Genomic DNA, 11,248 nt, shown 5'->3' with positions numbered 1-11,248 from the left:
TTGTTTTTGTGTTAAATTAAACTATACATCCAATGAAGAGAATAACAAGCTACTTTATTTTAGAAAGGGGAGGGTGGGTTGGGGGGGGGGGTAAAAGTGTAATTTTAGTAGCATCATATCGACAACAGTTCCTATTGCTATAAGCCAGAGAACCCTTACAAACTATTATTAATCACTAATCACTCCTGTAGTAGTTCCCATGTGTAACTCTATTATATACATTACAATAGAATAAAATTCAATTATATTCCTTTTCTTTTGTATCTGGAGTGTAAATAATAAGAGATCACTTAATTATATCATTTATTCGATTTGTATCATTTTTTCATCAAAGATTCAACTGCTGGTTTTATTATTATACAAAGTTGGGGATTAGAAAGGGTATACAGTCATTCACATAAATGAAGGAGAACTGGAATTGAATTTAATGACTTAATAAAAAGAAAATAGAATTCCTTCATTAGTGAAATTTTTTGAAGTTGATCATTGGAAATCAAATACTATAAACAAAATCCTAAAATGATTATATGCAAAACAATTAAATCAAATGTGACTACTGCTATAAGATTCTCATTCCCAAATCCAATCACAAATTAGTAGATGTAAAGTAAAGTTGGATAAATTACAAAGTTTGTGCTTACTTGGGGTTATGTTTAAAACGATAAATCCAACATTGTTGAACCCAGTTAGCCAAGACGTATACCGGTGATGTAGGTCAGTCGGTATTCTTCTCCACGTTCGTATTCGATCTTATTCTCCAATTCGAATTTACTTCTTCGATTTGAAATTGGTTTCGAAGACATCACATAAAAAATCACAACAAACGACAATCGAAATACAAAATCAAAAAAAAAAAAAAAAAAACACAAACAATATACCCTAATCGGAATCCCAAACAACAAGACATCAACAGAAAAAACTTAAAATCAACATAAAAAAGAATAAAAATCATACCCTCAGAAATTGGAAATGAACGGAACAAAGGACATGATATTAGAACAATCTGAACACTTGCAATTGACCAACGCACTAAAAAACAAAAGAAAAAGCAAGCGAACAAAAACTGAAAATCAAATAGAAGCAACAAACAACATACCCTAAATCCAAAAAGCAACATAGTAGAAACCGTTGTCGGCGAAGAAGTGGTTGGACGACAACGCAGTGGAAAAGTGAAAGCAGAATATTTGAAAACGAAGAAATTAAGGAGGAGGGCAAAGAATATGGAGAAAGATATCAAAAGGGCGGTGCAAGAATTCGATTGCACGTCAGAGACGGTGCAAAGATACAAAGACGAAACGTGTTGATGTACACAAAGTGTAGGTAAAATATGAATTCAGTAAAATATATTGTTTATATTATATAAACTAATGTGGCCGAACTCTAAACTTGAAGAAGTGTAAGGTTAAATTTTGAAATGCACAAAAGATAATGCTGGCAAATGCTAGGACTTTTAATATATGTATATACATTTTCTGCATCAATTTAGTGCAATCAAAGAATAGGGTTTGATATTTAGAATTTCTTACTCACATATTTCCCCACTTATCAAAATTTTAATATAGTTTGTTATAAAAACCTACCAATGCCAGGTGACGACAAAATATCTGAGGAAAATATCATTCCCTGTCCCTCTCTTTTTTCCTTCTTTCAGATCAGTCAAACCCTCGAGCACTTTTCAAAACCCTAACCCTGAATCTGGAAACTATCATCGATTTCAACCAACCGTGATGAATCGTTACGACGACAGAATTGTGGACGCCGGTTCTTACCATCAGCGTCGGAGGTACCATATAAACCTACTTTTTTCGTTCAGATCTTTAATATTCGAAGTCAATACGTATCTGTTTGTTCCGTAGTTGTTTTTAGCCAGTAGTTTTGATTGAACGATTCATTTTTGATATGCTCAATGTATCAGTGATTTTATGGGATTACCGCCTACGGCGGGACTCCCTGCGGTAGGTGCTGCTCCAAACTACGTCCGCGGTGGACGGGCTCCATTCAGAGGTCCTCCAGCACCACCACCTTCTTTTGTCAGCGGTGGAAGAGCTGCTGGAAGTGGATACCCTCCTTTTGAACCTGGTGTTAGAGGTGGTTTTAATCTTGGCGCAGGTGGGGGTGGAAGGGGAGGGAGAGGGTTCGGTTCTGCGAGAGATGGTGGTGGAAGAATGAGCAATGGAGGCTTTGATGGTGGTAGAGGCAGAGGAGGTAGAGGTTTTAACTCAGGTCGCGGTGGCAGCAGAGGTGGCAGCGGTGGTGGTAGAGGTTTCGACAGAGGATATCAGGGTGGTGGGCAAGGTGGAGGGAGGAGCTTTGATGGTGGTCGTGGTGGTGGTAGAGGAGGAAGAGGAAGTGGCTCTAAAGGGGACTTGGATAGTATATCTTTACCAAAGCAAGATTTTGGCAACTTGGTACCATTTGAGAAGAACTTCTACATCGAATTCCCTTCTGTAAGGGACATGACTGATCAAGAGGTGGCAGTTTACCGTGGTCGAAGGGAGATTACTGTTGAAGGACATGATGTCCCAAAGCCAATCCGGATGTTTCATGAGGCAGGTTTTCCTGGTAATGAGTCTATACCCTGAGAAAATTGCTCACCATTTCTCCTATCTCTCTTATCTCAAACTCTTATCAGTCAATTAATGGTTTTTCATTCTGTAGGTTACTGTCTAGATGTCATTTCCAGACTGGGATTTGTTGAGCCAACACCAATCCAGGCCCAAGGATGGCCTATGGCTTTAAAGGGAAGAGATCTTATAGGAATTGCAGAGACTGGCTCTGGCAAGACTTTGTCATATTTGCTGCCTGCTGTAGTCCATGTTTCTGCACAACCTCCATTGGGTTAGTAACTCAGTATATACTTTTAATTTGTCTTTGTGAGATTCCATTCTTCTAATTGATCATGTTACTTTTTTCTGTCTGTATTCCCAAAATTAGTTCATGGAGATGGTCCCATTGTATTAGTATTGGCTCCCACTCGAGAATTGGCTGTACAAATCCAACAAGAAGCTGGCAAATTTGCTTCACATTCTAATATAAGAAGCACTTGCATATATGGTGGTGCCCCTAAGGGTCCACAGATTCGTGATCTTCAAAGAGGTACTCCAGTTGCCAGTTTATATAAAACCATATTCTTTTATAGAAATAAAGATGAATTTACAAGCCCATGTGATCTTTGTTGCAGGGGTTGAAATTGTCATTGGCACACCTGGTCGGTTGATAGATATGCTAGAAGCTCGTCAAACAAACTTGAAAAGAGTGACTTACCTTGTTTTGGATGAAGCTGATCGTATGTTAGATATGGGATTTGAGCCTCAAATCAGAAAAATCATTGCCCAAGTATGTTGCACTTGTCATATGATTTTTTTCCCCTTAACTGCAGCTTTAAATGTCCACTATAATCAAGTATCTTATGCTAAGTTTTTGGAGGTACTTAATTTTGATAGATCAGACCAGATAGACAAACTCTCTATTGGAGTGCAACATGGCCTAAAGAGGTCGAGAGTTTGGCAAGACAGTTCTTACGCAATCCATATAAGGTTACTATTTACTTTTACCTTATTACTCTATACTCAGGTGGTGTTTCTTTTATCCCCTTTAAGCCATTTATGAGTAAAATGGCTGAATGGGTAATGATGCCTGTGTGGATAAAGTGCTGTATACATAAAGTCTGCCTCTATTCTAGACATAATAAACTGTTTGGAAAACGAGACTAAATAAAAATCTTTAACAATGCTCATCAGTTATAACGTGAGAGGAGTTTGTAGGAAAAAGAAGAAAGTAAAATAGGTAAACTATTGGTGTCTTCTTCATACATTAAACAAGGGTTCGAGGCTTAACAAATTAAGTGATTCTACCCTGATGAAGTAAAAAAGAAACATTAAGTAAAAGAGAAGCGTAGTTTTAAATTGCTTAACTGATCTTGTTATAAACATGGAACTCATTAGGTGATCATCGGATCCCCTGTTCTGAAAGCCAATCAGGCAATAAATCAGGTTATTGAAGTCGTAACAGACATGGAGAAGTACAGCAGGTATAAAAAAAATACTACATTTTAGTTTTTACATGAAGAAAAGAAAAGTGTCCCCCTTTTTTTTTTTTTTTTTTTGGGTAATTGAAGTTCTATGGACACTGACACAGGCTTATTGGAGTTCTGAAAGAAATGATGGATGGAAGCAGAATCCTAATATTTGTAGAAACAAAAAAAGGATGTGATCAAGTGACAAGACAACTTAGAATGGATGGATGGCCTGCATTATCCATCCATGGTGATAAAAGCCAAAGTGAAAGGGATTGGGTGTTGGCTGAGTTTAAAAGTGGAAGGAGTCTTATAATGACAGCCACTGATGTTGCTGCACGTGGTCTTGGTAGGATGAATTGTTTTTAGGTCATTAAACTTATGGGAATATGGGAGTCGCCGGCTGCTGTCTACTTTTACCTGACAAAATAATTTGTGGTTTGGGTGCCAAAGGGGAAGGGATTCAGTATATATACAACACCACAATTCCCACAAATACTCAGAGGAACATCATCTATTCTATACACACGGAGGCTGCATCTGCATCATTTCCACTTCTCTTTTCCCATCTCATTTCCAGTATGCGTAGAATCCTTCATAAAGTTTTAGGAAAAAACTTAATATAATAACCTAGGAAGTTTTAACCTAAGATCGAGGTTAACTGAAATATGGTTCCCTTAGGTTTAGGTTTAGGTTTTTTTAAATCTTTGAGGTTAAACTCCCCTAGGATTCTTTGGTATAAATTATAATCCAACAACACATAATACACTACTACTAACTATCAATAGCAACATAGTTTATCCTTTTTACCAATTTTTTACGCATAACAACATTCCTTTATTTCTTCAATATTCACTAATAATAGCAATGTCCTGCAATTTTGGATTAGATGTTGTTATCATAGGTAAAAAATATAAGCAAAAGGCTAAAATGGGTAGAAAAAACTTAAGTATGGGTAAAAAATGGAGTATATTGTCTAAATTGGTAAAAAGAGTAAAGTATGTTGCTATTTTTTTTGTAAATTACACTATACATTATTACTTTTGTTTTAGGTTTTATATCATGCGATCATGCTGCTGTTGACACTGAAGTCATAGTTTGACAAAGTGTCATGTAGTTGCTGTATTATTATTATCTTTTTGTTGTTAAGGGGGTGTTTGGATGTGCTTCTAGTTCTAAAGCTGATTTCGACTTCATAGTCGAATTTAGACGATTGAGGTAAATGTGAAATTATCCAGCTACACTTGACACCCCTCTTTACATGTCTGAAAAATTAATTTGAGTAGCAACCTTAAGTTCATTCTGTTCTACGCAGAAGTGGACTCTCCTTATTAAGGGCTTAAATGTAAGAAATAAAACATATACTTCTTTTATCTTTGTATTATAGCATCCCACTTCCATTTTTTTTAATTACAACATAGTAACATAGCATTGTACTTCTTAAAGTAGAATGCTGTAATAGGTAGAAATAGTATGATGCAAGTAGTTGTGATTTTTAGACATTTCATCGCCTCGCGGCCCATCCACGGTTATGAGGTGACAGCCCGGTTGACTCAGAGAAACAAATGGTTGGAATTGGAATTGGAATTGGATTATGAGATTTGAAAGAAAAGCAGGGAATGAATGGGATAAGGTTGCCATTTTATTCCAATTCCATATCTAAAGAGTTAATTTTAAATTTAATCTGTTGTTATATTGAATTGAAAACCGTAGATGTGAAGGACATAAAATGCGTGATCAATTATGATTTCCCATCAAGCCTCGAAGACTATGTTCATAGGATAGGGCGTACTGGGCGTGCAGGAGCTAAAGGAATTGCTGTTACTTTTTTCACACATTCAAATGCAAAACACGCAAGAGAGCTTGTTAAGATTCTTCAAGAAGCTGGTCAAGCTGTTCCTCTTGCATTGTCTTCTATGACCCGGTCAACCGGTGGTGGAGGTAAGTCAATTTTCAAAACTTAACTTTCGAACGCTTTATTTAATTAATATTTATTTTTATGATAAAAAATATTGTTTTAATTAATAGGTTCTGGTGGGAACTTTAGATCGAGGGGTCGAGGTGGTGGTGGTGGTGGGTATGGCAACCGAGGTATGATCTCGGGATCAAACACGGTTCCTATTGGTGGGAAAGGGCATTGGTAGAGTAGTTACACTTAACTTATTGTAGGATATTTTTCTAAGACTACAACTTGTTATGGATATATTTTCTGTTGTTCCACAGAACGTGATTGTAGCACAATTGTTTTTTTTTTTTTTTTTTTTTTTTTTTTTTTTTTTTTTAATAAAAGTTACTAGGAGTGTTTCACATGTAGGTGGTATGTTTCTCTTTGGATGCCAATCTATTCCCTTTTATTTTGTCATAAAATAATTTTAATGTTTTCTGTTGTCGTAAACTACTTGCAACAATAATTCATAGCATTTTTTACTAAATTCATCAATGGTCTTGTCAAGTCCACTTGAACAGATAATTTATCATGTAAGCAACACATCGTGTATGAAAAGACGCCCCTCCTGAATGGGTTGCTTAACCTTTTACTATGCTTTTACTACTAGAGACATTGTCCAGTGATATACTGATTTTTTTTTAATCATGTGAGCTTTAAAAATAAATTGTCTATTTAGTATAATAGCCGTTTACCCATGCCAAGCGACGGGTGTGACAATGTTGGTTGAATGCTGAAAGATGAATTAAACCCTAGAAATGGAAACGTCAGCGATATATATCCAAGATTTGTAAATAGAAATTGCGAGAAAATGGAAACGTCAGCGATATATATCCAAGATTTGTAAATAGAAATTGCGAGATTCAGGGAAATACAGAGATAAGGATTGAACTGGATCAAAATAGCCTAAGAATAGGGGATAAAAGATTTAACCTTTTCAACTGTTGATCATATGTACTCTACTCTTTTTGTAATACATAAATTGATTATACAAATGCATTGTATGTTTGTACGATTTAAAATTCAGCATTTGATCAAAAATGCTTTATAAAGTAATTAAGATTAATAAAACATAAAACTGTGAGACAAAATTAATGAAAGTAACATGTTTTTGTATTTGTCAAGCTGTAGAACAAATATAAAAATATGGTAAGTTGTGTGGAACGAACAAAACATTGCGGTGTTAATGTCACTTCGTTTTTGTCATATGTCAACTAACATGGTCAGTTTGCGAGAAACCAAGCTAGCGGAAGATTGAGAGAAAAGCCTAAAAATCAGATTAATTTTATATTAAAAAAATGAAATATAAAGAAAAACTAGGGTTTGGATTATTCGTGCGTTGCTGCGGAAGCTCCGGTATGTTAAAAAATGTAGTTTGATACCATAGATACCACAGAGATTAGGGGTGAGCATTTGGACCGGACCGGACTGACTCTTGGACCAGACCGGTTATGGAGAAAATTGTGGACCATGGATCGGACCGGATGCATCGTGTCCGTGTCCGTGTCCGTGTCCGGGTTTTCCGGTTTTTGGACACGTTTGGACCGGTACAACTTTAGTTGCATAGAGTATAAGTAATCTACATTGATGTATAATATTAAAACTTGCAAACTTAATTTTCCAAATAAAATCAACTAACATATAATTCAAGTTCACCAACAAAAGTTAACAATTTAAACACAAACATACAACAATAATACCATAGCAACAAAAAACATAGTTTAAAGTTTAAACTTTAAAAGCAATCAAAATAACAAACTTCATAAACTCATAATCTAATCTTCCATTGGCTTCTTCCCCTTATCATTGTCATCAATATGTAATATATTTAAAGCTTGTGCAATCTCTACATAAACACAAATGAAAATGTTGTTAGTATTTAATAAAAAGTAATAATTGTATAAAAAAAGAACAAAGCTTGTAATTTTTTTACCCAAAGCTATATCATCATCGTTTAAGATGTCATCAACGTTGTCAATTATCGGATTTGTAGACTTTTTCACCCAATCTTGGGTGCATAACAAAGCTTCAACTATCAACGTCGATAAACTAATCAAATACTCACTTACAACTCTACCACATGTGTTAAATGCGGACTCGGACGCTACACTTGAGATTTGTATCGCCAATATATCTAAAAACAAAGAATTAAATTATAACAACATTAATTTATAAATAAATTATGAAAGACTAAAAAAAGTAATCACCTTTCGCCATCCGAGCAATTGTTGGGAACCTAATTGCGTTTACTCTCCACCACCCGAGAATTGAGAAATCTTTTTTTATAATTAACTATATTCTCTTTCAAATAAGTTCGTAACTCGTTATCCGTTGGATCCGAGTTGCTACCTCCTGTACAAAGAAAATCACTGAAAAAATCATTATCATCATCAACATCAATGGCTATTTGACTCGCTTCTTGTTGAGATGATCCACTGTTGTCAAATCGTTCCAAGTAGGTCATAAATAAATTTTCCATCCTATTCTCAACCTCTCGGACCATTTGACGTGCTTTTATGTCCATGCTCGCGGGGGTCAATGATGGTTCCATGTACCCGATCATTTTTTTAAAAGCATGTAACAAAAAAGGTGATTTGGTGGTAGGATCAAGTAAAGCGCAAAGTACATAAAATCATTCATTTTGTTGTATGCACCCCAATACTTGTCATATTTCATCCTCATATCTTTTACCATATCGAGAAACATTGGTTTGGTTGATCACTTTCTTAGATGTATGTCCACATCTAAGACTTCCCTGATAAAAAGATTTACCAAAGGTTTTGATGTAGCCGAAACAAACTCTGTTTTTGTTTTGAATTTTTCAAAGAATTTCACCATTTCGGTTACAACTTCAAAGTCATAATTTTCCGGTACTCTATCGAGATCCCTTTCATATGATTTATCTGTCAAAGATACATAAACAAACAAAATTATAGTCTAAACAAAATCTTAATAATTTTGCTGAAAAGATGATATATAACTTAAAAATAAATATTACCTCTTATGCCAAATTCCGTAAATGCCTCTCGTAACTCATATGCGGACTTCAATAACTCGAAAGTCGAGTTCCATCGGGTACGAGTGTCACCACATAGAAACTTCTTCGTTTGTAAGTCACAATCTTTCATCGCCTTCTTGAACTTGTTTATTCTTTGTGGTGACAATCTAATGTACCGTACCGCCTTTTGGATACACTCAACATGATAGTTTTGGTATTTTAGTCCATCCTTTACGATAAGGTTTAAAATGTGAGCCATACACCTAACTTGGAAATGCTTTCCACCCTCGTAAAGATTGGGCAACTTTTTGACCAAAAAGTCAATTGCCTTGTCGTTTGTAGCGGCGTTGTCCAAGGTAATGGTCATGACATTTTTCATTCCCCATCCACGAATACAATCGAGTAATTCTCGGCCCATATCCTTTCCCTTATGGCTATCTATCTCCCTAAAGTTTATAATTCTCTTGTGCATCATCCAATTCTCGCCTATGAAGTGAGCCGTGACCACCATGTAAGTAGTCCTTTGACAAGAAGACGTCCAAGTGTCTGTTGTCAAATGTATAGTGGTCTTTGGGTTACTTAAAAATTGAAGCATTTTGGTTCTTTCTTCTATGTAAAATTTGGAAACATTTCGGGATATTGTATGTCTAGATGGCAACACAACCTTAGCATTAAGTGCATTGGTGTATTCCACAAAAGCCTCGTTTTCAACGAACTTGAAAGGTAATTCGCCTAACACAAAAAGGTTAAGTAATGCTTTTTTGATCCTTGTATCATCGTGTTTCCATGTTTTAACACTAGTATCTCCATTTGACTCCTTTTTTAGATTCAATTTGGTTTGAGTTGGATCTTGTAGCTTATCCATTTTTTTGACACCGATCTACGTGTTTGAGTAAACTAGAAGTCCAGTTTCTTTCCACATCCGCCTTTAGTAGCCTTTCACACCATTGACATTTTCCATATCTTCTTTCCATACCATCATCCTCTTTTATCATAACTTTATCAAATGAGTCCCAGCAAGAGGATGTTTCTTTGCCACTTGTTTTTTTTTTTTTTTGTGACTTATTTTCGTTTTGCTATTTGTTTTTTTTTTTTTTTGCTATTTGTTCTTTTTCGTTTGTTAACATTTGATTGATCATCTTTTGCCGAATCATAAACTAAATTGATTTGTGGTGTTCCTCAATAAATTCCTCTTCATCAACATTCGTATCCTACATTACATATAGTCACAACAAAAATGTTTTCACAGTTAATCAACAAAATATAACAACATACTTTATGACATTCAACAAAAATCAACAAAAAAACATAACCTGAGTTTACATACAATCACAATATATATATATATATATATATATATATATATATATATATATATATATATATATATATATATATATTAACAACAAATAACCTAAATATAACAACATACTTTATGACATTCAATAAAAATTAACAAAAATCAACAAAAAATTATAACCCTAGTTTACATACAATCAAAACACAAACTTTTTCACAATTAATCAACAAAATATAGCAACATACTTTATAACTTTCAATAAAAAATAACAAAATTCAACCAAAAAATATAACCTTAGTTTACATACAATCACAATATTTTTTTTACCAACAAATAACCTAAATATAACAACATACTTTATGACATTCAATAAAAATTAACAAAAATCAACAAAAAATCATAACCCTAGTTTACATACAATCAAAACACAAACTTTTTCACAATTAATCAACAAAATATAGCAACATACTTTATAACTTTCAATAAAAAATAACAAAATTCAACCAAAAAACATAACCTTAGTTTACATACAATCACAATAGTTTTTTTTACCAACAAATAACCTAAATATAACAACATACTTTATGACATTCAATAAAAATTAACAAAAATCAACAAAAAATCATAACCCTAGTTTACATACAATCAAAACACAAACTTTTTCACAATTAATCAACAAAATATAGCAACATACTTTATAACTTTCAATAAAAAATAACAAAATTCAACCAAAAAACATAACCTTAGTTTACATACAATCACAATAGTTTTTTTTTACCAACAAATAACCTAAATATAACAACATACTTTATGACATTCAATAAAAATTAACAAAAATCAACAAAAAAAATCATAACCCTAGTTTACATACAATCAAAACACAAACTTTTTCACAATTAATCAACAAAATATAGCAACATACTTTATAATTTTCAACAAATATTAACAAAATTCAACCAAAAAACATAACCTTAGTTTACATACAATCAC

General features: G+C 34.0%; 1 protein-coding gene across 1 annotated transcript; it reads left to right on the top strand.

Annotated features, from left to right (window-relative positions):
• The first annotated feature begins 1,564 nt into the window (after positions 1-1,564).
• LOC145042508 (P-loop containing nucleoside triphosphate hydrolases superfamily protein) lies at positions 1,565-6,393 on the top strand. The gene is made up of 10 exons (XM_078990951.1): positions 1,565-1,783; positions 1,916-2,562; positions 2,659-2,838; positions 2,935-3,096; positions 3,182-3,336; positions 3,444-3,536; positions 3,945-4,030; positions 4,138-4,364; positions 5,729-5,956; positions 6,044-6,393. Exons 1-10 carry the CDS (start codon positions 1,728-1,730, stop codon positions 6,157-6,159), a joined length of 1,950 nt encoding a protein of 649 aa, XP_078847077.1. The 5' UTR covers positions 1,565-1,727; the 3' UTR covers positions 6,160-6,393.
• The last annotated feature ends 4,855 nt before the right edge of the window (positions 6,394-11,248 follow it).

This window comes from Lactuca saligna, chromosome 4 (assembly GCF_052625555.1).
Source record: "Lactuca saligna cultivar CGN05327 chromosome 4, ASM5262555v1, whole genome shotgun sequence".
Taxonomy (NCBI): Eukaryota; Viridiplantae; Streptophyta; class Magnoliopsida; order Asterales; family Asteraceae; genus Lactuca; species Lactuca saligna.
The sequence above is the reverse complement of the archived record's forward strand: the minus strand, read 5'-3'. Positions and strand labels throughout refer to the sequence as shown.

What these genes read in the sequence shown, in the direction of transcription:
- LOC145042508 (XM_078990951.1), top strand. Translation starts at nt 1,728, where the DNA reads ATGAATCGTTACGACGACAGAATTGTGGACGCCGGTTCTTACCATCAG. An exon ending in TCATGAGGCAGGTTTTCCTG is followed by an intron (nt 2,563 to 2,658) that starts GTAATGAGTCTA and finishes TTCATTCTGTAG; the next exon opens with GTTACTGTCTAGATGTCATT. An exon ending in CCGGTCAACCGGTGGTGGAG is followed by an intron (nt 5,957 to 6,043) that starts GTAAGTCAATTT and finishes TTTAATTAATAG; the next exon opens with GTTCTGGTGGGAACTTTAGA.